At 38.5% G+C, this 27,471-nt stretch overlaps 1 protein-coding gene across 1 annotated transcript in view; it reads left to right on the top strand.

Annotated features, from left to right (window-relative positions):
* SLX4IP (SLX4 interacting protein) overlaps positions 1-27,471 on the top strand; it is a 190,624-nt gene that overhangs the window by 138,693 nt on the left and 24,460 nt on the right. The window contains exon 6 of the mRNA XM_032142169.2: positions 25,690-25,767. Coding sequence (XP_031998060.1) covers positions 25,690-25,767 — 78 coding nt within the window. The remainder of the gene's footprint in view (positions 1-25,689; positions 25,768-27,471) is intronic.

Below are 27,471 nucleotides of genomic sequence, written 5' to 3'. Positions count from 1 at the left end.
TAAGAGGGGAAGAAATAGTCACTCATGTGGTTTTAGAAACAATAAAACTGCACAGCACATTTTCAGTTATCTGCTGTTCTATTAAATATTTTTACTATTTAAACATTGTATTTTTTCTATTCACAGACCTTTACAAATAGAAGTGCATTTCCCTAGATCTCTCATAAAGCACTGTGGAAACGTGTTTTCTTTTTACACATGTTTAAATAGCTTTGGTTATTATTTACATTTCTTCCCATAATGTACTCAATCAAAACATTTTATAGGCTTTTATCCACACATGTAAAGCTTAAAAGGGCAATAATGAGAAAGGAAATGCCTATAAGTTGTCTGGTGAATGTGCTACAATTTCAACAAAGATTATTTTTTCAGGAATGGGTAGTTTGTAAAACTTGAAGTTTTATACTTTTTAGCAAAAGTGTGCTAAGGCACCAATGACAACACAAAATGCTTTGCTTTCTCAAAAACTGGGGAAACTTCACTAACCACTTATGACAGTAAAGGGAAAGTAAACAAAATTTCTAAACTTTCAAGGGTAACATTTCCACTTGTTATCATTACCTGTTATGGACATTGCCAGAGTTGCAATGACTGATACTTTGTCTACTTTTAAATTTTACAAGAAATTAAAATTCAAAAAAACGTGATGTACAAGTCTTCCAGAAAGGTTAGAATTATTTTGACCAGAGGTTGTCAAACTTCAATTTGAACCATTACAAGACCTTTCCCAAGTAAGTATAAACCTTATTAGAATGATCCTGTTGGCCTGCTGTGAACATACTGCTTCTTTCTCTCCCACCTCACCCATCTGAGCCCACTACCCCACACATCAGAAAGACAGTTTTTTTTTTTTTTTTTTTGAGACAGGGTCTCGCTCTGTCGCCCAGGCTGGAGTGCAGTGGCTCAATCTCGGCTCACTGCAAGCTCCACCTCCTGGGTTCACACCATTCTCCTGCCTCAGCCTCTCCAAGTAGCTGGGACTACAGGCGCCCGCCACCACGCCCGGCTAATTTTTTGTATTTTTAGTAGAGACGGGGTTTCACTGTGGTCTCGATCTCCTGACCTCGTGATCCGCCCGCCTCGGCCTCCCAAAGTGCTGGGATTACAAGCGTGAGCCACCACGCCCGGCCGACAGTTTTTCCATCATAAGACAAAGTCCATATTGCCTTTGTTCTGCTTCAAATTACAATGCCAGTTCTGATGGAGCTTTTATGGTGACACAACTCCAGTATTACTTTTGCATCTGCTTGGCCTTGTTCACATTTACAACCAGACTTTCGGCTCACAACAGCTCCACCAAATACCCCAGGACTCTTAGATTCTAGAAAGATCTCTGTTATCAAATGCTACTTTGCAAGACTTTTTTTCTGAGATGGAGTTTCACTCTTGTTGCCCGGGCTGGAGTGACACAATCTCAGCTCACTGCAACCACCGCCTCCCGGGTTCAGGTGATTCTTGTGCCTCAGCCTTTCAAGTAGCTGGGATTACAGGCACGTGCCACCACGCCCAGCTAATCTGTGTTTTTAGTGGAGACGGGGTTTCTCCATGTTAGCCAGGCTGGTCTCGAACTCCTGACCTCAGGTGATCCACCCGCCTTGGCCTCCAAAAGTGCTGGGATTACAGACGTGAGCCACCGTGCCCAACTGCAAGACTTTTTTTTAATGAGTTGTCCCAGTTAGCTCAGAGCCCTGCCCTCTCATTAGCTCCGTGAAGACTGATGACTTATTACTACATATTCCAAAGACAGGTCCCCACTGGGGTCAGGTAGAACTGGTTGGCACTCCTGCCCCGCTAGGAGTAGGAGGAAAAGTAATAGGAAGGAAAATCACTTGCCCTTAAATTGATGTGGGGTGAGATTAAAAACCTTTCTTTTGGTGATCTGTTCGGTCACAGTATTTCTAACGATGACAACTGGATGGGAGGCCTGTAGTTCCGTTTTACCCAGCAGAGGAGAACAGTCCTGACCCAGTGAAAGTCATTTATTCCAGCATGTTGGGAACATAGTACCTGGGGCGCTAGTTTTATATTGTCTGAAAAGTTTAGCTGCCACATAGCATTGGGTATATATGTATTGGGGTGAGGGCTGGGACATACAGGGAGACAGTGAGACCCCTACAAGGCTGTGTACTTTCCTTTGACACATTCCAGGTGAAGTCTTAGAAGGCAGCAACTTCTCCCATGTTTGACAGATACTAATAATAAGGAAAGCTCTCCCTACCCTCCATCCCCAATATAACAGCGGCCGTTTCTCATAGGAGTAGCATACATATTTTTAATATGTAGGATGACAAGGTATAGTGGGAACTATTTACCTTAACATTTACTGTTTGCTTCTCAAGAATTTCAGGTCCATTACACCTTAGCAATAAAAAGCCTTCTCTTATCTAGGAAGTACTTACAGCATTCACCAGCTTGTCTGTTCCTTCCAATTTTTTTTTTTTTCCTTTAGCCAGGACCTCCCATCATAATGCCCGGATTTTCAAATTTCTAGTAATTGAGTTTCACATTCCTAATATTAACACCCATAAGGAAGCTTGAAAGAGAAAATGGATACTAGTTATCTTACAGACTAAATATCAGTAAGAGCCCTTTCATTTTGAAGTGTTTGATGGATGAGTGAAGAGGCCTTGTTTAGGATAGTACACTGGTCTAACACATTGGGACTGTGATTTGCTACCTGAATATCTTGGAAATTTGGGGGATTCTAACCCAAGTGATGATTAAAAACGAGAGAGCTTTCATTTTCAAATTCCCTAACATGACACCCTAATTATTCTAATTATTTAGAATAAAAGTGGATAACCTAAAATTGTGAAGTTTTATGGTTACTAAATATTTTAGTTAACCACTTCAGTTGTTCATAATCAAAATAATTTTATATTCATTATAATAACTTCTATAAACTGGGCAGGGGGATTGACTCCCTTTGGTACAATAGACATTTATACTGTCTGTAAGTGAATTTGCCACAGATTCAGAGTGAGGTGCTTATCTGTGAAGCATTAAGAATCCCTGGGCTGTTCCCGGGGAGTTGAGTAGAGGTATGGTGAATAACTGTTCAGGTACACCTAATTGTATAGCTTGTTTATATTTGTTGTTGTACCACAATGCCCTTATTACTTAGAGCATAAACTCCAATCAGATTCATATTTATTTTAATTATTTGATCATGAACCACATAACCTAATGGGAAACTTGGCCTGATCTATTTTGTGAAATGTCTTGAGAAAATTATCCATGCCTACATTAAGCAAAAACAAAACTAACTCCACATGATCTCACGCATAAAAAATGAATGCCTGGAAAAGATGCTAGTTTTAAGTTTTAGGCCAAGATTGAATTTCAATTCTGGGTCATAGATTAATGTATGTGTCCAAGTAAATGTGTATATTTGTGTGTTTGTGTGTGTGTATTTAATGAATGAATAGATAAGTATATACCCACAAATATAAGTTGTTGCTAAAGAAAATAAAAGTTACAAGGCCTGAAAGGGGACACCAAAAAATATGATTTCCTTACAAATATTTTCAGGAATTTTACTTAATTGCAACCAGAAGTCTGACCTGGAAGTGTAGTGTTTTGACCCCCCTAGCTGTCTGGTTTCCTATTTGCGGTGTTTTTTTTCTCCCCCAACTGTGAGAAAATATATTTTACATGGTTTTAACCCTGTGTATTCTTAGAAACACTGAAGTAGAAAGTATTCCTCTGTGGGGAAGAAATTCTCATTATTTACAAGAATGATTTGCAAAAGCTCCACTTAAATAGAAAATGTTTTTTAAAAACTTAACAGATCCTTATTAGATATATTTGAAAATAAAACAGCTTCTTGGTTGCCCTTCAAGGTAGTGTGAACTTCTAGAAGACTGAGATTTTTGTATTGTTGAAGTTTACCCTTATTTTAGTAAAATACTAGTGTTTTCATAACAACAGTGTACAGAGTTTACAAATAATGCCCTTAAGATGAGGCTTTTTCATGCTTCCTCCCTTCACTTTTAGCTTATTCAATCTTTTTTTCCTCTAGCTTTTTATAAAAGTGAAAATTAGGCTGAGTAAACTTAGGAAGGCTGTAGTAATATATAGTATTCTGATGAACTAAAAGATAACAATAAGGCCTGGCATGATGGCTCACCCATTTAATCCCAACACTTTGAAGACCAAGGCAGGAGGATTGCTTGAGACCAGGAGTTCAAGATCTACCTGGGCAACATAACAAGGTTCTGTCTCTACAAAAAAAACATAAAAATAAATTAGTCGGGTGTAGCAGCACGTACCTCCAGTCCCAGCTGCTCGGGAGGCTGAGGCAGGAGAATGGCTTGAGCCCAGGAATTCGAGTCTGCTGTGATCTATGATCATGCCAGTGTACTCCAGCCGAGGCAACAGAGAAAGACCCTGTCTCTTTAATGATAATACGAAATGAATGAATGACAACAATGAAACTTAATTAGGATGACTGTAGGGCCAGGAAGCCTACTGATGGAAAATTATAGAATTCACCATCAAATACTCATAGACTGATTTGCTGAATCAGTCAAATGATGAGAAACCTTGTTTCTGTATTCCATTGTAGCCTCTTGTTGTTTACCAGTGTGGTGGAATAATTATATGTCTCATTTTTTAAATCTCAGACACTGTCACTTACAGGAAAGCCTCATTCTTCCTAACTATTTAGTTGAGAGATTTAAAAATGAGGAACACAGTTGTCAACAATCCATTTAGCTGAAGAATACTTCTCATTTTTTATAACAGCTTTATTGAGATATAATTCATATACAATTCACCTATTTAAAGTATACTGTTCAGTGGTTTTTATGTATTCAGAGTTGTGTAACCATCACCAGAATCAATTTGAGAACATTTTCATCACTCCAAAAGAAGCCCTTTACTCATTAGCAGTTACTCTTCATTTTCCCCAATACCCCAGCCACAGACAACCAACCACCAGCTTACTTTCTGTCTCTATGGATTTGCCTATTCTGGACATTTCATACAAATAGAATCATACACTGTGTGGTTCTCTATAACTGGCTTCTTTCACTCAACATAATGTTTTCAAGGTTCGTTCATTTTATAACACATATCAGTAGTACTTTATTTCATTTTATTACAAATAATGTTCCATGGTATGGATCTACCACATTTTGTCCATTCATCAATTGATGGACATTTGGGTTGTTAACCACATTTGGCTATGATGAATAATGCTACTATGGGTATTTGTGTCCAGGTTTTTGAGTGGACATATGTTTTCATTTCTCATGGATATATACCTACGAATGCAATTTCTGGGTCATTCTGTACCTGTATGTTTAACATATTGATGAACTTCCAGACTGTTTTCCAAGTAGCGGCAGCATTTTCTGTTCCTGCCAGCAGTGTATGAGGCTTCCATTTTCTCCACATCCTTAGCTACACCTGTTTGTCTTTTTGACTATAGCTCTCCTGTGTGTATGAAGTGTTATCTCATTGTGGTTTTGATTCCATTTCCCTGATGACTAATGATGTTACCATCTATTCAAGTACTTACTGGCCACTTGTATATCTTCTGTGGATACACGTTAGTTCAGGATTTGAACCCATTTTTAATTGTGTTATTAGTCTTTTTATTGAGTTATGGGAGTTCTTTTAAACATTCTAGATATAAGTCCCTTATCAGCTATATGATTTATAACATTTTTCTTCTCTTCTGTGGATTTTTCTTTTTCATTTTCTTGATGGTGGCCTTTTCGTACACAAAAGTTTTTAATTTTAATGATGTCCAATTCATCTATTTTGTTGTTGTTATGCCTTTGATATCATATCTAAGAAACCATTGCCCATCCAAGGTAATAAAAATGTACATCTATTTTTTAAGGAGTTTTATAGTTTTAGCTCTTACATTCAGGTCTTTGATCCATTTTGAGTTAATTTCATATATGACATGAGTTAGGGGTCCAACTTTATTCTTTTGCATGTGGATGTCCAATTGTCCAAGTACTTTTTGTTGAAAAGACTATTCTATCCTCATTTAATTTTCTTGGCACCTTTGTTGAAAATCAGTTGACAATAAATGTGAATGTTTATTTCTGGACTCTCAATTCTGTTTTGTCTTTTCTTTTCTTTTCTTTTCTTTTCTTTTCTTTTCTTTTCTTTTCTTTTTTCTTTTCTTTTCTTTTCTTTTCTTTTCTTTTCTTTTCTTTTCTTTTTTGAGACAGAGTCTCTCTCTGTCACCCAGGCTGGAGTGCAGTGGTGTGATCTTGGCTCACTGCAACCTCTGCCTCCCAGGTTCAAGCGATTCTCCCACCTCAGCCTCCTAAGTAGCTGGGATTACAGGGATCCGCCACTCGCCACCATGCCCAGCTAATTTTTGTGTTTTTAGTGGAGATGGAGTTTCACCATGTTGGCCAAGCTGGTCTCGAACTCCTGACCTCATGTGATCCACTTGCCTCGACCTCCCGAAGTGTTGGGATTACAGGCGTGAGCCACCGTGCCCAGCCTCAATTCTGTTTCTACATGTGTTTCTATATGCCAATACTGCACTGTCTTGATTACTGTAGCTTTATAGTAAATTTGAAATTGTCTTCTCATTCTTTTAATGGAACTATTTTTTTTTTTTTTTCTTCCCAGCAGAGTCAAAGCTGGCATTTACTGGTTAGGATCAAGAATCTGTTTTAACCTAGCCAGTGCAAATGTGATTTTAAATTGTTATAAATATCTGAATTTTAATGAATTAATAAAGTACCATTGATTTTGCCATTGGTCTTCTCCAGAGATTTAATTAAATCTTTCACAAATTTCTTGACTCTAATTGTTCATTTTAACCAAATCAATGAAGAGAAAAGTTATCCTCATTGTAGTCAAGGTCTTCATAGGCAGAAAAACTGCAGTGAGTTACCAGTATTTGCAAGGTATGGCTGAGGGCACTCATGGGTCTTTAATTCTCATTCAGAATCCTTTCCCTCAGGTTCTAAAGTTGAGGCCAGGTTAAAATCTAATCTAACCTCCTTTGCTCACCCTTCCAGGCTTGTCCCCCATCTCTCTCTATTATTCTATGCATTCTGAACTCTAGTCCTCAGTCTACCTTACCAGGGTTGCCAGGAGCCAACAGGACTTGTCTGTGTTTTTGCACAGATATGAATGCAGTGCCCTCTGCTTCTCAGTCCCAGCAGAATGCTCCTGATGCTTTAATCCTCTGCTTGAATGTTTCCCATCCTTGAGGATGTCCCTCCTCCCAATTTGGTTTGTTACTCCTCTTTGTTTAGTTAGACTTACCCTTTTTTTTTTTTTTTCTTTACATTGCAGTTGCCTATGCATACCTTTGTTGCAGTAGCATTTACAATGTAACCATCCTACCTTTAACTCTTCTGTCTCTTCTTCTGTCCTCAGTTGAGTCCCTCAGGAGCAGAGCATTTTTCTTGGCACCTCTAGGACATCACATAGTATTTATATGTGGTAGGTGTGCAAGTGGCATGAGTTGGATGGTTCTGGTTTGATTATTACTATTTGAGGGGCACCTGGTTTTTGACAGAATGAAAAAAGCATAACCATTTCCTATTCATACTGGTCCTAGAACTCCTCTACTGAAATCATTTTCAAGATGAAGAAAGAGTAAAATCCCTTCTTAGTGGAATGCCTCACATATACTGACATATATACTCCAGTTTGCTGCCAAACTGCTAACTCAGTAATAGCTTACCATGAATGTGATATTTAATAGAAATGATTGACATATAATTCCGGATAAAGGTGTGCAGCCCAGACTTGTTTAACAATGTTGGCCTTAATGCCATTTCTAAGGAATCTCTTTTTTTTTCTGAGCCCCAAAATAGTCTTTTTCCAGAAAAGCTGTTTTGAGGAGAGAGCTGAGAAACAGTGAGACTTGCTCTAGTGCATGAGGAAGGGGTTTGAATGATGCAAATAAGCAGAGTAGCAGTGTGTCCAGAAGTAGGTGGTAGACAGCAGCAGCTTGGGGAAGACCATGGGGCAAGATGGAGGGACAGGGAGCTGATGGCAGGAGGTGTGGGCAGGGCTGGTGTTGAGAAAACCCTGAAAAGTAGTGATATTTGGCTTCATACAGAACCTTAGAGGTGAGAGTTGGTGGGAGACATCTGCCACTGAGAAAAGATGAAAACAAACCTAGCAAACCAGTGAAATGCACAAGTCCAGGAAGAAAAGAGAGAGACAGAACGTGCCTGAGTTTAAACAAGATGTAGTGTATTATTACCCTTGATTGTGTGGATATTGCTTTACAACTCAGAGCTTTCTCCAGGATCCTCTTTCAGAGACTCCAAAGCACTGTAAAGTATCAAGTATTTGCAAATGCCAGGTGGAAAAGTCTCACACCATGTGGACTTTCTAGTAAAACAAAGGGAGAGGCCAGGTGCGGTGGCTCACGCCTGTAATCCTAACACTTGGTGAGGCCAAGGCAGGAAGATTATTTGAGAGCAGGAGTTCAAGACCAGCCTGGGCAACATAGTGATACCCCATCTCTACAAAAATTTTTTTTTTAATTAGCTGGGTGTGATGGTGTCCACCTGGAGTCCTAGTTGCTTGGGAGGCTGAGGCAGGAGGATCGCTTGAGCCCAGAAGTTTGATGCTGCAGTGAGCTATGATCACGCCACTGCCCACCATCAAAGCCCCCTGTAACTGGAAACATCTTCACCTTAAGTGGGATGACTGAGAGCTGAGTAATGCCTTGAAAATATTTGCATTTGTAACAGCGGAAAGACAGTGATGAAAAGTGGTTCTGTGGGGTGGATCTCCAGGAAGCTGGGAAATGTGGTATAATAAAATGTTGTGAGCTGTGAGGCCCCAGGGAATGGTGAATTCTCAGTGTGCAACAAAAGGAAAAATATATAAATAAAAGGAAAGTGAAGTTTTCATGGAATGACAGGGCTGTCTTTACTCCTGTCAGTGAGTGGGGACCAGGATCTTGGAGAGGTGGCAGAGTACAGGCAGGATGCAGCTTTAGACCTTCCCAGACATCTGATCTGACACTTCTCCATAGGCCGTTAGAGCGTCAGTCTGTTGGTTTCCTACTCTTATTTTAAATTCCCTCTGTTCCTGGTATTTCCTTGATATTTCCATTTTGTTTGGGTTACATATTTAAACCGTTTTTTTAAAACCTGCATTCTATGTTTTTAGCAGGAAGGTTTCCTTTATCTCAGTCTTTCAGATTTCCCCAATTCAGCTTTTAGAGATGAGCCCTGTCTACTACAAGGTGATATTTTTATAGAATGGTGCACTTTCTATTCCATGCTTAACAGGTTGGTAATGTGGCTTGAGTCTGCAAAATGTGCATATATGTATCTATAACGATGTATCTATAAATCTGTATTTTCAACTTGGGCCACTAGTTTAAAAATCTCAAGGTGAAGTTATTGTTCTTATTTTACAATAGTATGATAATTTAAGCTCAAGGAAGATAAGAGCTTTACAATCACCTATTAAATCATTTTTGTTTAGATTTCCTTTAAATTGTTATCTACTTAGAAAAATTATTCTAAAGATTATAGTTATAGTTCACAACATAATAAAAGATACTTTTGCCTTCCTTATAAAATGTTATTTTCAGGGTTAGGAAATTACCTAAAAAAGCAAGCTTTAATCATGATTTATGTTCTGAGACTTTGGAAGAGGGTCTATATTAATATAAATATTTAGAAGAAAAAAATGTATCATCTTTAAAGGCCTTGAATATTTTCATGGTGGTGTTTCTTTTTTACAAATAAATCTTTAAAAGAATACTTTCATTTTTTAAAACATCAGAAATTTCAAATACATACAAAAATAGGATCATATAATGAACCCCCACTTACCTGTTGCCAGCATCCCAGTTTTAAACAGCATATAGCCAATGTTATTTCATTTATATGCTCATCTATTCCCTCCTCCCCCAACTATTTTAAAGTAGATTCTGGATGTCATTTAATTTTATATGTAAATGATTGAATATACAGAGCTCTAAAAGAGAAGTGATTTTTAAAATGTTAAAAGCGCCATTAAAGACAAAAAAGTAATGTCATCAACTATCTAGTCCATCTTCAGATTTATCTGAATGTCTCTTCAGTTCCTTTGTAGTTGAATTGTTCTATTCAGGGTCAGAACAAGGTTGGTGTACACATTCATTGCACTCGGTTGATTCTCTTTGTCATAGAAGAACACCTCCTTTAACCTATAGGAACCCCCGTCCCCAATTTTTTTTCTATCTGTTTATTTAAGAAAGCGGGTCAAATGTCCTCTGGAATTTCCCACATTTGGATTTGGCTGGCTGCATCTGGATGGTGGCATTAACCTGCCTCTTCCAGCCCCTTGTATTTTCTGTGGATTGGTGGTTTGAGCCACAGACCTGATGAGGCTGGGGTCCCTTGTGTGAGAATACTTTGTAGTAGGTGGGGTGTGTTTTCTGTTGCATCTCATCTGGCAGCACATAATTTCTGGTTGTATGCCTTCTAATTTCATGCTAACAATGTATATACAATGAAAATGGAGCTTTTTATGATTTTAAAATTAATCAGTATTTTAGATTTGTTCATTAGGTATTTATATTACTAGTAAATACTGTTTAAGCAGAACAAAATTTAAAAGACTCCTTTACGTCGGCTTCTGAAACTTTGCTTAATTCAGTCAATTAAGATAAAAATATCAAGGTAATGTTTCGGAATAAAACCTGGGTGTTAGCATACATAGTTCCTTTTTATATCTGAGTCTGTGTAAGATCTAATTTAGCACCTTAATTAAGATGGTAAGTTATTGCATACCTATCATCATAAGGCTTACATATCAGCCAATATACATCTTATGTGAACTCTTAAGGACTTGTATAATAGAAGATAAAAATAAAAAGCACATACATGGTGGGTTTTTTTTTCCCCTATAAAAACACAAATCAGCAGGTAGTTAAAACAAAAAGAAAGAAAGAAGAGAAAACAAAGAAGGCATGAGAACTGTTCATTTAAATTCCCTGGAGGAGTGATAATAATTGAGCTAATATGCATTGGCTTCTCATAAATTGCTTCAGTAGTTTAGGCCTTGAGTGGCTTAGAAATTAGCTCTCTCCCCTTGCCTCTTCACTGTTGCTATAGAATCCAGCTAAAGGCCTGTTTGTTTGTGTTTAAAGAACTAGGATAATCTCTTATATTCACTGACAGAACTTACATTTTGTTCTTGTCTTCTAAGAACTCTGCAAAGCACTACCATTACTCTAGTAAGACTCTCACTACTAATTTCATGATAACATACCGGTAAATCAACAAAATAAGATTTAGAGCAGTAACTTCCAGACCTGTCTGAGCATCAGAATTCCCTGGAGCTCTTTAAAAAGAATGTAGTTCTCTGGCTCTCACCCCAGGTTCTCTGGGCCTGGGGATCCAGGAATCTGTGTGGTTGGAAAAGACCTCAGCCTTGGAGATTCAAATTCCCCAAGTGATTTAGATATGGGCAGTGGACTCATGATTGGGAATTGGAAAGACCCTAGACTAGTAGATAGATGCTTATTTGAGCTTGATAGTGGATTATTTAATAACTGGAAGAAGAAGTAGAAGAGATGATAAGTTTTAGGAATATTTAGTGTTTTCATCCATGACTTGAGTGAATGTATCAAAAATGGGTAAAAGACCTAGCACCTTGTAAAATGGGGTAGAAATTCCAAATGACTGTGACAAAATTAAGAGGAATGTTTGTTACAGACAAATGCTGAATAGAAAACAGACGCCGGGCGCGGTGGCTCACGCTTGTAATCCCAGCACTTTGGGAGGCCGAGGCGGGCGGATCACGAGGTCAGGAGATCGAGACCACGGTGAAACCCCGTCTCTACTGAAAAATACAAAAACTTAGCCGGGCGTGGTGGCGGGCGCCTGTAGTCCCAGCTACTCGGAGAGGCTGAGGCAGGAGAATGGCGTGAACCCGGGAGGCGGAGCTTGCAGTGAGCCGAGATCGCGCCACTGCACTCCAGCCTGGGTGACAGAGTGAGACTCCATCTCAAAAAAAAAAAAAAAAAAAAGAAAACAGACTACATAAAAAGGAAAAGCAGAAAGCAAGCAAGCATGGAACTGGGAAACAAAAACAGAAGTGTGACATGAAAGAAGAAACACACGATGATCTTTCTTTAGTTTAATGTTTTCCCCTGAAGCTCCTGTGTTATTTTCTGCATCTCATCTTTGCAAAGTTCCCAGAACAGATGTTTGTGTTTTGTGTCCTCTTTCATACTCTCATTTATTCTTCCACCCTGAAGCTACCTCCAAAATGCTACCAATCACCTCTCAATTGCCAGCTAAGTATTTTGTTCTATTTCTGCTGTCACTAATGCTCTCTGGCATTTGATCTTTCAACTCTCTTTTCCAAGACTTCACTATGGTGGCTGGCCTTCTTCTGATCTAACTACTCCGTGTGGGCCCCTCTTTCCCTGCTGACTCTTGAGCAGTGGTCCTGCCCTTGCCCTTTGATCTCTCACTTGACATGCTCTGCCATGGACTTTTCTTCCTTTTGGCCAGAGTTGCTTCAGTAGATCTGCAGCCATGACTTTTCCACTGTACTCCACCTTTTCCGTTTCCTTTTCCTTTCCCCTTTCCTTTCCTTTTTTGTTTCCTTCCTTCCTTCCTTCCTTCCTTCCTTCCTTCCTTCCTTCCTTCCTTCCTTCCTTTTTTTGAGACTCACTCTGTCACCCAGGCTGGATGGAGCACAGTGGCGTGATCTTGGCTCATTGCAACCTCCGTCACCTGGGTTCAAGCAATTCTCCTGCCTCAGCCTGAGTAGCTGGGACTACAGTCGCAGGCCACCACACCCAGCTAATTTTTATATTTTTAGTAGAGACAGGGTTTCACCATATTGGTCAGGCTGGTCTCGAACTCCTAACCTCAGGTGATCCACCTGCCTCGGCCTCCCAAAATGCTGGAATTACAGGCATGAGCCACTGTGCCCAGCCACTGCACACCTTATTTCTATTGGCTTTCCAAACAGCTTCACCCAGAAATCTCATTGATCCTCATCTCTAAAGTTTGGTTTATCTTACCAAGTCTACCTACCCTCTCTATTCCTTAGGAAGCTACCACTCATGTAGTCAACAAAGTTAAAAAAAATTGTCATTGTCATCACTCTTCTCTGAACACGTTTCATTGACAACCAAGCCTGTCTCTGATTTTTATCTCTAAAGCGTCCCTAGAATGTATCTCTCTCGTTAGTCCTATTGCTACTGATGATCCTTGCCTTCTCCCACTTGACTTTGTTAAAAGAAAAACTTTGACAAAATAAATATAACAGTTTATTTGAGCAAATAACAATTCATGAATCAGGCAACACTCAAATCCACAAGAGATTCTGAGAGCTCCGTTCCAGCAGTATGGGCAGTGGGCTTTCATAGGCTGAATGTGGAGGCAAAGTAAAGAAATTGCTTGATTGGTTGCAGCTAGACATTTGCCTTATTTGGATATGGTTCAATAGGAAGTCCCTAGTTAATATAACGAATTTGCTAGTTGGTTATCTGCGATTGGCTGAAATTCTACTCAAAATTCAAAATTAATCAGTCACAAGGAATGCCTCTAAGTTAAGTTTTGGTTTGCTTATTTATGTAAGGGTTCCTGGTACAGAAACAACCCCAGATTAATGGTTTCTTGCTTATTTTGGCTTAACAGCTTGTTAATGATAGGTATGCAGTAATTTATGATAAAGAGGGAAAAAAAGATGAAGAGAAATATTAGGAATAGAAGTATTAGTAATGAAAAAAAGACATAATTAGATCAGGAATAAAGTATTAGTAATGAAAAAAGACATAATTAAATTAGGTGGAATTAAAATAATAAAAGACTATTAAGAACAACTTCATGCCAATAAATTTGAAAACTAAGGTGAAATAGAAACATTCATAGAAAAATATAAATTGTTAATCTGAGCTAAGAATAAATATAAACCCTGAATAGATTATTAAAGAATTTAAACCACTGGTTAAGAAAGCACCAGGTCTCTAGATGTTTTACCAGGATAGCTTGCCCCAAAATTTAAGAATTAGGTAACTCCAGTTTTATGTACTTGAATAAACATTAACATCTCCAATTCATTTTATGAGGTTACTATAACTTGAAACTAAAAAGTAGTATCAGAAAAGAAAATAAAAAAACAGGACAATAAAAGAGAAGAAAATTACAGGTCAATCTCACTCAAATATAAAAGTAGAAGTCCTAAACTAAATGTTAGCAAGCTAAATTTGGCAATATAGAAAACAAAATCATGATATCATACAAAGTTGTCTCAGCATTAAAAGTCAATTTGTAATATTTACAACATTAATAAATTAAAAAGGGCAATGCATATAACAATTATACAAGGTACAGGAAAAGCAACCACTATTTATAATAAAAATTCTTAGAAAATTAGAAATATGTCTAGAAAAAGTCTACAACAAATGTTCTCAGTGATAAGTGAAACATTAACAGTGTTAGCTTTATAATAAGGAGCACCAGAAGATGCCTACCAGCAGCAATATTCAACACTCTACTGGAGGAGTTCCAGCCCTAAGAATAAAACAGAAAAAAAATATACAGATGAAAAAATTGGAGATGAAGAAAAGTCCCTTTTTTGGTACATGGTATGATTGTATATTCAGAAAAGTCTAAAATAAATATACATACAAATTACTCAAATTAAAACAAAGCTATAGCAAGCAAAACAGAATATCACTGGCGTAAAAATGGACCCTAGACCAACAGAACAAAATAGAGAGCCCAGAAATAAACTCATGTGTATATGGCCAAATATTCTTTGACAAGGGCACCAAAAATGCAAAATAGGGAAAGAATAGTCTCTTCAATAAATGGTTCTGGGTAAACTGGCTATCCAAATGCAAAAGAATTGGACTTGGATCTTTATCTTATACCATACACAAAAATTAAAATATATTAAAGTCTTAAATGTGAGACCTGAAACCATAAAACTTCTAGTAGAAGACATTGGGAAATGGCTGCTTGACATTGGTCCTGACAATGATTTTTTTGGATATGACCCCAAAAGACAGGTAACAAAAGCAACTATATCAAACTAAAAACTTCTGTGCAGCAAAGGAAACAATCAACAAAATGAAAAGGTAACCTATAGAATGGAATAAATATTTGCAAGCCCATATATCTGATAAGGCATTAATATCCAAAATATATAAGGAACTCATACAACTCAATAGCAAAGAAAAAAAAGGAAAAGGAAGAAAGAAAACAACTAAATTAAAAACCCCAATTAAAAATGGGAGAAGGACCTAAATAGATATTTTCCCAAAGAAAACATATAATTGTAAACAGGTATATGGAAAGGTGCTTAACGTTATTTACCATCAGGAAATGCACATTATGACCACAGTGAGATGTCATCTCACACCTGTTAGAATGGCTGTTATAAAAAGAGATAAGTATTGGTGAAGGTGTGGAGAAAAGAGAACCCTTGTATACTTTTGATGGGAGTGTAAATTAGTACAGCCATTATGGAAAACCGTAGGGAGATTCTTCAGAAAAGTAGAAACAGAACTACCATATGATCCAGCAGTCTCACTTCTGGGTATATATACAAAGGAAATGAAATTAGCATCTTTAAAAATGTGCTGTATATATACAATGGAACATTATTCAGCCATAAAAAAGAAGGAAATCCTATTTGTGTTAACACTGGTGAACCTGGAGTGCATTATGCTACATGAAGTAAGCCAGACATAGACAAATACTGTGTGATCCCACTTGTATGTAGAATCTAAAAAAGCCTAATTCGTAAAAGTAGAGAGGAGAATGATGGTTGCCAGAGGCAGGGGTGGGGACAGAGTATGGCTAGGGGAAGGGGTCAATGAGGGAAGGAAGGGGAGATTTGGTCAAAGGACACAAACTATCAGTTATAAGGTGAATAAGTTCTGGGGAATCTAATGTACACTGTGGTGACTATAGTTAATAATCATTGTATACTTGAAATTTGGTAAGAGAGATCTTTAAATGTTCTCACTGCAAGAAAAAGAGAGATAACTATATGAGGTGATAGTTGTGTTAATTAGCCTGATTGTGGTAATCATTTCACAATAGATATATATATATCAAATCATCATGTTCTGCACCTTAAATGTATACAACTTTTATTTATCAATTATACCCCAATAAAGGTGGGGAAAAAAGATTTAATAGGCATTTCAGCTGACAACATATAGAAGTCAGTTACAACAGCAGGCAGTTTAAAAATGTAGTTTTTAGGAGATAACATTTACATGACAACACTAAAAAAGCTTTACTGGAAGGTATTAAATAAGTTATTAAAAATAATTAGGAGATTTACCATGTCAAATGTATGGGAAGTCTCATTATCATAAAGATGTTTATTTTCTCCAAATTAATCTGTAAATTCAAGGTCTTTCTAATCCAACCCCGAAAGGGCTTTTCATGCAACTGGACAAGCTAATAAAAGGATAAAAGGCCAAGAATAACTTCAAGTACTCCTGATGAAGAAGAAAAATAATGGGAGTCAGGAGAGGAAATTGCCCTACTAGATTAAGATTTATTATAAATAAAGCTCAGGTAATTAACATAGTGTTAACTGACTGATGATAAGCCAATGGAATAAAGTGAGTCAGAAAGAGAGGTCTGTGTATGACAGAACTGGCAACCAGGGATCAGTGGGGATCTTCTGTTGAATACTCAATTTATTATTCATTTGGGAAAGAATAAAAATGGATTTCTAAATGGTATCATACACAAAGTCAATGTTCATAGTACTGAGGTTTTTAAAAATCACGTTATAAAACAACATTCATCATATGATTTCATTTTTGTAGAAAGAAATAAGAGTATATGTGATTATATATTTTGAGAAAAGACCTAGAAGATATCAAAAATCGAAGTGACAGAGGGTCTCTGGGTGGTCGGATTGTTGATTCATTTCTCTTTGCACCTTTTTTTGTCTAGATTTTAAAAAATACATTGAGTCTATGTTACTTTTAATTAGGAAAAAAATTTTTTTACTTTGAATTTTTTTAACTATTCTTGTCTATTCTTTTAGATTACATTTAGCATTATTTTTCGCAGCTTCCAAACTGCCTCCTCCCCTTACACACATAAAAAATAACAGTTTCATTGTGATATTTGACTGGAATTGTCTGGTGCATAATAGGCACTCGGTACATATTTGTTAAACAAATAAATTTGGGAACAATTCACATCTTTCTGATGGTTAGCCCTTCCAGTTGAGAACATGGTATATTAATCTTTTTAAGACCTTTTCCTAATTAATTATGAAAGCTTTGTAATTTTTTAATGCAGATCCCACACATTTATACAATTAATGATTTCTAAAATTATATCATCTTTTCATTTTCCCCCATATTGAGTCAAACCCTTGAGTATCATTTTATTTTATTTTATCTTTTTTTTTTTTTTTTAATTTTATTTTTAGAGACAGAGTCTTGCTCTGTCGCCCAGGCTGGAGTGTAGTGGCGCGATCTCGGCTCACTGCAACCTCTGCCTCCCGGGTTCTAGCAATTCTCCTGCCTCAGCCTCCTGAGTAGCTGGGATTACAGGCACACGCTGCCACACCTGGCTAATTTTTTGTATTTTAGTAGAGATGGGGTTTCACTGTGTTGCTCAGGCTGGTCTCAAACTCTTCAGCTCAGGCAATCCACTTGCCTCAGCCTCTCAAAGTGCTAGAATTACAGGCATGAGCCACCGCGCCCGGCTGAGTATCTTTAATGTCAGACCTAAGAGTCAGAAAGATGACTTTAACGTAGAAAAACATGCCCTGTTTAGTAAGGTTAAGGACCTGGGTTTATTTAGCTTAGAATAAATGACTAAATTGAAACTGAATACCTATCTTCAAGCATTTGGTAGTGGCCAGCTTTCCTTTAGCTCTGCCGAAGACACACAAAAAAGAAATTCAACTGAAGTGTGAGGAATTTAGGTTAGAGATTGCAAACTGACAATATAAAGCTACATTGGCTCTCAGAGAGATATTATTTGGACCACACAATATATTTTAAAAGTTTGAATTGTTTGCAAAGTTAAAATTTGAAGAGATTTCACATAAAAACTTGGATTTCCAGCTTTTCTGGTACCCCTATGCCCCAGTCTCCGATGGTTTTGAAAATCACTGCTGTCCCCTTTAAACAAGCCCTGAGCTCTCCCCAGTTTTCCAGTCAGAACCCAGCCCTTTTCCTGTTACCTGTCTTACCCCTTAGGCATTAAGTTTGCAACCTCAGTTCACATAAAGGACAGATAAAGTGGCACACAGGTAGGTATAGCATCTTCTCACTCAGCATTTGGTGTTGTTTTTAAAAGATGGTTTTAATGTGGTCCTGGCTGACAAAGAGGAAATGAACTAGGAGACTTCCCAGGGTTGTTTCTTGTCCTTTCGGGCCATGGTCCTGTTAGAATAGTCCAGTGGTTCGTGGACTCTTTTTCTCCTTGCACATGATCTAGAATCTCAGAGCTGAAATGGATTCCCTGCAGGACAGGGAGGCCACAGAGGATATGCTTCATCTGGTGTTCCTCTGTAGGCACAGGACATTTGAAATCTATTGCAGAGGGGCCTGCTTGAACGGCTAATAGTTCAAACAACCAGCTACCTCATTTAGAAGGCTTATTAAAGATCTGTTTCTTTTATGTATAGTTATTTAAAGCTGAGTGAAGCGTTTTAAAAAGAACTTTGAGTTTTATAAGTACATAGTATTATATTATTCTTATCATTATGCATGGCCTGGCAGTTATGATTGTGGGAACCATAGTTTTGAATATCATTTCATCTATGCTTGCGTGTTATCCAAACACCGTTTTCATATTTGATGTTAAGGGCTTTTTTTTAATAAACAAAAAAGTGGGAAAGCAATATGGGGAAGAAATGTGAAGTGATCATTTCTCAATTTGTTTTATTCTAATTTTTGTCTGCTCTGAAAAGCCTTATTCCATGTTAACAATCTCGATGGATCCCATAGAAAATGAAATTCGTAGCACATGTGTCCTCTGGCATTACCTACAGTCAAAAGGGTGACAGGTAGAAAATGTGTGTTTTTTTCTAAATAAATTTGGCTCCAAAGAATTATTTTATAAATAATGATTTTATTCACAGTTTTTTTTTTTTTTTTCATGAAACATTTCATGCTCCATTTGTTTTGGCATCAAATAGTCATAGCTTTATTGTGACTCAGAGTCTAGTACTGTCCTTATTTAGGGACATGAAATGTTATCTCAAGGGAACCTTTTTGGAATCTCTAAATGTCTTGGATAATAAGTGAAATTTTTAGCCTGGGATCAAATATTCCACTTACCCACCCACATTGTTTCCCAGTTGTGGTCTTAGACTAGGATCCTGTATGTATATTCCTAAACTTGGGACAGGACTCTTGGTTTTCAGTTCCCACAGAACAACCCCTTTCTCCAACCCCATCCATCACCAGCAATAGAGGAGGTCACACTTGGACCCATAACATGTTTCCAAAGGCCCCATCAAGGCTTTTTCACAGGCCCCATCTCATACTTAGTCTCCCTTCATGTTTGGAGTGACAGCATCAAACTCATGATTTCCCTACCCTTTCTACCCTAGGCCTTTTGATAAAGACAAGGTGCAACTTTCTGAGTGACACAGTTTGGGATGTAATGAGTTACAACTTCATTTTTCCTTAATGAAATAGCTTGAAAGCACACATATTCTTCATCTTTTTTTTTTTTTTTTTTGAGATGGAGTCTCACTCTGTTGCCTAGGCTGGAGTGCAGTGCCGTGATCCCATCTCACTGCAAGCTCTGCCTCCCAGGTTCAAACGATTCTCCTGCCTCAGCCTCCCAAGTAGCTGGGACTACAGGCATGTGCCACCACTCCTGGCTAATTTTTTGATTTTAGTAGAGACAGGGTTTCACCATGTGAGCCAGGATGGTCTCGATCTCCTGACCTTGTGATCTGCCCACCTTGGCCTCCCAAAGTGCTGGGATTACAGGCGTGAGCCACTGTGCCTAGCCTCTTCATCTTTTAAATATGTTATATGTTCCTAGGCTAGTCTAATACCCAAGATACTGTCAGTACTCAGTTGGTATCAGCCTTTTCTTCCTATCCTCTTATTAAATCACAACCAAGCTTGAGAACTGACTCATGACTTCAGACTGGAAACAGTCACATGTCTGAACTGGCGTGCAATGCAGAGCTGCTTCCGGGTTAGCACATAGTAATCTGATTGTGACAAAGTGCCCTTTCTTAAAGCAAATATCAGACCACTATCCAACCTACATAAGTAAGCTTATCTTCACCAAAATTTTAACTATCTACAAATCCATAATTTGATTTCTTTGAAATTATCATTAGGACCAAATTTTCAAGTCATCTATATGCCAGTCTTTGAATTGTCATTATAGCTTTAGTTTGAACCTGTAATTTCCTATAGCAGTTAAAGGAGAAGTCAAAATTAATAAATGGCTGGCATTTTAAAAGAGCATACAGGTTGAAATTTTGTGTTTAGGCAACTGAGGTTAAAAAAAAAATAGCTTAGCTGGGTGCAGTGGCTCACACCTGTAATCTCAGCATTTTGGGAGGTCCAAGCAGCAGGATCGCTTGAGCCCAGGAGTTCAATACTAACCTTGGCAATATAGGGGGACCATGTCTCTAAAAATAATTTTAAAACTTAGGTGAGTGTGGTAGCATGCATCTGTGGTCCCAGCTACTCAGGAGGTTGAAGTGAGAGAATCACCTGAGCCCAGGAGGTTGAGGCTACAGTGAATTGTGATTGTGCCACTGCACTCCAGCCTGGGCAACAGAGCAAGACCCTGTCAAAAAAAAAAAAATTCAAATGTAGAATGGGGTTGTTCTATAACACAACTAGCCTGATCTCTTTAAAAGTTCAGAGTTCTTTTTTTAAAAGGTAAAGGGAGATTATTTTAGATTAAAAGAGATGTAAGCAAATATATCTCTTAAAATCCATGATCTTTGGTTGGATCCGATTCAAGGGAAAATCAGATCAGTGATACACATTTTGGGACAATGGAGAAATTTGAATATAGGCTGGTTATTTGATCGGTAATGTCATACTCAGTTGTAATAATAGTGTCGTGGTGATGAAGGAGAATTTCCTTATAGTTTGAGAGCTATCCTCACATGTTTAGGAGTAAGGTTTCATGATGTCTACTTCGAAGCAGTTTAGAAAATATGTGTATGAAATACGGCAAAATATTAACTGTTACTGAATCTAGATGGTGGGTTTTGGGACGTTCATGACATTATTTTTCTACTTTTCTGAATGTTTGAAATGTTTCAGATTGTGTGAGTGATGATAATAATGAAGGGGTCATCTCAGGGAGAGAAGTACTGAGGGGCATCATAGGTCTTCCTGAGCCCGCCTTGTAGTTTGGGAGAAGGCTTTGCTGGAAGAGAGCCACAAAGGTGGTGGGTGGGGTCCACAATGAAGTGGAATTCACCTGCCCGGAGGTCCTGATGGCTCACCAAGCCACACAGAGGCATTTTCCCAGGCTCGTCCATGAATGGTCTCGTAATAGCTGTGGGAGAGGGCTTCCCACTGTTATGCAGCAGACCACAGACTCCCGTTGGCAGCTGTGGGGAAGCTCAAGTCGCCTTGGCTATGAATCCCCTGGAAAACAAGTGAGGCTGGATAGTTTTACAGTAAAATCTCTCATTGAATATTTGCTCTCAGTGTCTTGGGACTGTGAACTGTAACAACCCAAATAAATGACCACTCCCTTAAAACCATTTCTCATTGGAGCACGGTACTACTTGAAACTAATCTACTGCCTTGCTGAGCCAAGATGGAATTTGTTCAACTCATATTTGAGTTTTTTTGTCATAATTTTTGCCTTTCTGTTTATGAAGACTGCAAATTTCTAGTAGAGCCATTTTGGAGCAGCTTATTTTAGACAGAATATGAAATAAAATAGTAGCAGGACTCTGGTTTGTCCTTTCTTTCTCTCATATGCATTACTGACCACCTCTCCATTTTTTTTTAGAGACTTAATAGTTTTTGATGAACAACTTAGGTAAGCCAGAAGAAAGTTAGTGTGATAACAAGTAATCATTTGAGGCTTCATTGCCGCTTTAGAGGTTGTTTGTAGAAGGATAAGGAGAAGTGCAACAGCTTTTTACGACATACAGAGAGCAAATGGTGGCACAAGAACTGGAGACTTTTTGGGCTGCTTGGAGGCCAGGGGAGAGGATGGGATCTTGCTGATACTAGATGATTGTGTTACATTAAGCAATTCAGAAATATCAATTGTTTCTGGAAATGCACATACCCGCAGACACCTGGTGGTAAGATGTTTCTATTGCAAAGCTTTTTCTTCCTCTAATCCAAGTCCCTTCTTGTGTCTAAAGACAGTCTTCTCAGATTTAGGAGCACCACAATCGCCAGCAAGAAAACAGGCATACTGAAATGTGATTTACAAGTGCCTCATAATACTAATACCACCATCCAGTAGTTTTCAAATGAAAAGATGATCACTTTATGATTTCCATTTGCTCTGCTGACTCGGGTTTTCTGCATTTAAAGCACCAGCATAGCGAGCTGGGAGCTGGTGCCCCAAGTAGGAAAAGCAAAAGGCCTCTTGGATCCTTTGCCAAATTGCTGTTTAGCTTTAGAGAGTAGTGGAGCTTTGCTTTAGCCCTGGGTAAGTACAAAATTTCAGTGGCCTCCTGAACTCTGTGAAGTCGATTTCATTAAGAGCAAAGATAAGAATGTAGTCTTTATCATTGCCTGTTATCTATGAATAAATGAAATACATCTTTCTAAGCATTTCAGTGCAGTATGTTTCAAGCAGCAATAATTTTCTCTGTTTATAGATCAAATTTAGTTTGCCATAAGAACTGACATAGTACCTTTTGTGTTTAATCTCTCCTTAAGTTTCTCTTTAAACAAAGTTTCATATGACCAGTGGAATTTGGATTAAGCAGGTGCAAATCTTTTTTACATGTTTAACTTGCTATTTCTCTTGTAGGTGCCATTTGGGCAGGTTTTCCATTGAAACCACTAATAACAAGATGCTATTTAGAAATGATTCCTTTTAACTTAATTCTGTCCTAGGGTGGGAGATGTAGGGGTCAAAGTTTCAATAAACTCATTTCTCCTACTAATTTCAGTAACAAATCACTTAAAATCTGCCTTATACTGCTTTCTTTTTCTAAAGGGGAAGGTGTCATATTGAGACTTGATTGTCCAGCAGTCCAAATAGGATTTAGTTATCACTCAAGTAGTATCTTCAGATACCAGGCTTCCTGGACTCAAAACTGTAGCTTTCATGGTCAACTTCAGATTTTGCCCCTTCCTGATAATAACATGTTTTTTTTTAAGATGGGGTCTTGCTTTGTCGCCCAGCCTGGAGTACAGTGGTGATCATAGCTCACTGCAGCCTTGAAGTCCTGAGCTCAAGCAATCCTCCTGCCTCAGCCACCTGAGCAGCTGGGACTACAGGCATGTACCACCATGCCCAGCTAATTTTTTTTGTATTTTTTTTAAGGAGATGGGGTCTCAGTATGTTTCCCAACCTGGTCTCGAGCTCCTGGCCTCAAGCAATCCTCCCACTTTGGCCCCTCAAAGTACTGAGATTACAGGCATGAGCACCACGCTGGGCCTGATAATAACATTTTATTGCTAAAGATTTTGCATAGGAAGAAGATTTTTGAAATTTTGAACATGCCTCCTGAATCTTAATCACTTAGAGCTATAGATCAGCAAAGGTAGAATAACTTAGATATTATACTTCTTTTTTCTCAGTTCTTTGGAAGACTTGCATTATAAATTAATACTTGAAAAATACTTTTAAATTTTGCTATATGTGTTTGTGAGTCGCAAATTGTTAAGGATTGCACTTCTTCCCTCAGCAGTTGGACAAATAAACAGATGTAGAAATGGCTTCCATTCTCTCAGTGACCTAAGAAATAACATATTTGTTTTAAAGCACTCAGAGTAATGTCAGTGGCGTGTATATTTTGTTTGACATTTTAAGCAGAAGAAAGCCACGTGACTGAAATGCAATCTATTTTCAAGTGTGTTAGGAAAAAATATATTTTATCTCAGCAAATCCGGAGATTATCCTTTCGTAGATGTCACTGTTCTTGCACAATCTGCGTGACTAAAGCGATTGTTCTGTCAGAGCCATCACCTGTTTAGACAGCGTCAAGTCTGCGGTCACTCACGTCCTGAGTCTTTCTACAGGAGTGTCGGAAGGATACTGAATGTGAAAGTGGAAACTTCTTTAATTGTATTCTTTGTATAAGTTATTTCAGACCAACCATAGTCACGGACTTCGGAGAATCTGATGGTCCTAGAGATTACTTCCTGCAATTCTTGGCTGCTCCAGTTTGACAGAGGGGGACCCTCACCCCGCTCTGGTAGAGTTTTTGCTTCTGATTCTTCTACCAAATAACTTGACTGCTGATTGTGATAACCAGGAACAGTTTTGCTATGATTTCAGGAAAATCATCAACAAAGTAGTTTATATCCGGAGGGAAGCCAGAAGAGAAGAGAAAGGGAGAGAGGAAGGAATTAAGCTGGCACTTTCTGTGAATCATCTGAAAATCTGTTGCCACCCTGTAAAATGAATGACAGTGTCTCCATTTTCACAGATGGCATTTACTTTTCTGGATCAGGCTTCTTTCATGTAACATTATGTTTGTGAGATGTATTTCTGTTATTACCTGTAACTGTAGCTCATTCATTTTTAGAGGCACTATAGTATTTCAGTGTGTGACTATATCCCTATTAAAAAATTTACTGTTGATGGATATTTGCATTGGTTCCAGGTTGAGACTATTGTGAAGAGTGCTATTGTGAACACTGTATGTTCATGCCTAAGTTCAGCTTTAGATACTCAAGCATTTTTTTCAAAGTGCCTTTACCAATTTGTACTCCTGCCAGCAGTGTGTGAGAATTCCAGTTGTCCTACATTCTTGCCAACACTTTATGCTCTGTCTCTTTCACTTAGGCCACTCTGGGGAGTTGGAGAAGTTATTTTTTTTACTCATGTCATATTTCTTGTCATCTTGTTCTATATAAAGATTTTGACATACTTGAATTAATTTATTTACAGGCAAAATACATCCATGTTCAAATAGGTATGAACTGCTTCCTTTTATGAGCTAATAAGCAGTGAGTATGAGAAGGTGGCTAAGATCTATTCACAAGCTCCAACTGAATTATCCCATCTGAAAGTACGTTAGACCTCATTTATTTTGTTTTACAGTTGAAGTAACTGAGGCACTTCAGGGACTAGGGACTATGCCAGGCGTCATAGTCAGGCCTCCTGGAAGAGGCAAGATAGTAATGTTCACCCTTGCCTCTCAAGAGAAGCCCTCTATTAATGCCTTTATTCTTTCATTTACTAATTATTATTATTTTAGATAGAGTCTTGCTCTGTCACCCAGGCTGGAGTGCAGTGATCTTAGCTCACTACAACCTCCACTTCCCAGGTTCAAACGATTCTTCTGCCTCAGCCTCCTGAGTAGCTGGGATTACAGGTGCCTGCCACCTCACCCGGCTAGTTTTTGTATTTTTAATAGAGACAGGGTTTCACCATGTTGGCCAGGCTGGTCTCGAACTCCTGACCTCAAGTGATCCGCCTGCCTTGGCCTCCCGAAGTGTTGGGATTACAGGCATGAGTCACTACACCCGGCTTCATTTGCTAAATAACTATTGAATGTGTCTTATATGGCAGGCACTGGGCTGAACCCCAGAGATTTAGTGGCAAACAAACTTTTAACTTAGTGATGTTCCCTTTCACTTTACAGGTTATGGCTTTCAAATCACAGCCTATTTCCTCAAGAGAGGGATACGCCTTCGCTGCATCAGGAGCACACAGAATGATGGTAAGAAGCCAATTTCTTGGTTTGTCAGACATTTCACACAATCTGCTTGCCCTAGATAGAGAAGGGATGAAAATTAAGGAATGGAGGGTCCCACTTGCTTCATTGCCTTCATGTCTTGAGTGTGTCCGAAAGTTTGTGATTTCTTTCCTCCCACCTTGTACTGTGTTTACTGCCTCTCTGAGAACAGGGAGCTGGGCCTCATCATGCTTTCCTTTCCTGATGCATCTCAGCACTTTCTTTGAGTTTTCAGAGTGACTCAACACAGTTGAACTATGAATCACTTCAGTATTGTCTGTACACACCAAGGCCCTGGCATATGGAGCAGGTGTGTAAACAAGAAAGCTCTTTCCCAGCCCAGAGCTCTCAGAGCTTTCCCTAGGTGTGTGATGAGGCCACTTTCCCCCATCACTTCCCCAAGTCTAGATGTCCACTAAGGATATGATTTTAAACTTGTCCAGCCAGCAACAGTAAAGTCAGAAGCTAATGATCATTCTCCAGGTTGATCTTAGCACTGGAAAGAAAATTTAGATCACCTTCTGTGGACAATTTCAGTATATATATAAGATATGATATAGGAACTTTAGAGGCCGGGCATGGTGGCTCATGCCTGTAATCCCAGCACTTTGGGAGGCCGAGGCGGGTGGATCACGAGGTCAGGAGATCGAGACCATCCTGGCTAACAAGGTGAAACCCCGTCTCTACTAAAAATACAAAAATACAAAAATTAGCCGGGCGTGGTGGCAGGCCCCTGTAGTCCCAGCTACTCAGGAGGCTGAGGCAAGAGAATGGCATGAACCCAGGAGGCGGAGCTTGCAGTGAGCCGAGATTGCGCCACTGCACTCCAGCCTGGGCGACAGAGCGAGACTCCGTCTCAAAAAAAAAAAAAAAAAAAAAGATATAGGAACTTTAAAAAATTAACGTATAGGGGCTTGCTGTGGAATCTTCATGATTATCTGCATTTTCTTAACTGTACACTCTGCTTGAATATATTATTCTCTTTTTTGCTATTATTTGTTTGTTTTTGAGACAAGATCTCACTCTGTCACTCAGGCTGGAGTACAGTGGTACAATCACAGCTCACTGCAGCTTTAGCCTCCTAGGCTCAAATGATCCTTCCACCTCAGCCTCCTAAGTAGCTGGGACCACAGGTGTGTGCCACCATGCCTGGCTTTTTTTTTTTTTTTTTTTTTTTTTTAATTTTTGGTAGAGAAGGGGTCTCACTATGTTGCAGCTGGTCTCAAACTCCTGGGGTCAAGCTGTACTCCCACCTTGGCCTCCCAAGGTGCTGAGATTACAGGCATGAGCCAACACGCACAGCCTTAGGTTAGATATATTGCTTTCTTAACAGGCCCTTCCACTTTGTTCAACTCTCTAGTAAAATAAGTCAGCTAACCTTGTACTTGTACCCTTTATGGTAAGGACTATCATTGCCTAAATATTTAATTAAATATTAAAATAGTACAACTCTCAATAATGACCTAAACAGAGCAAAAGGGTGCAGAAGTTGCTTTCTGTTAATACCTGGCAGCACCAAAATGTTTAAAATCTGCCATTCTAACATTGTTACTTTTCAGAGGAAGAAATGCAAATATGGAGGAATTATTGGATAGAACTGATAATTTTGAATTCCAGTTCTGATCCACTAATGAACTGTTGTATTTCAATTTTATGATTTTTTTGGGGGGGGAGGTGGACAAATAATGA

This window comes from Hylobates moloch, unplaced genomic scaffold, assembly GCF_009828535.3.
Source record: "Hylobates moloch isolate HMO894 unplaced genomic scaffold, HMol_V3 SCAFFOLD_21, whole genome shotgun sequence".
Lineage (NCBI taxonomy): Eukaryota > Metazoa > Chordata > Mammalia > Primates > Hylobatidae > Hylobates > Hylobates moloch.
Note: the sequence above shows the minus strand (reverse complement) of the source record. Positions and strands in the feature narration are given on the sequence as shown.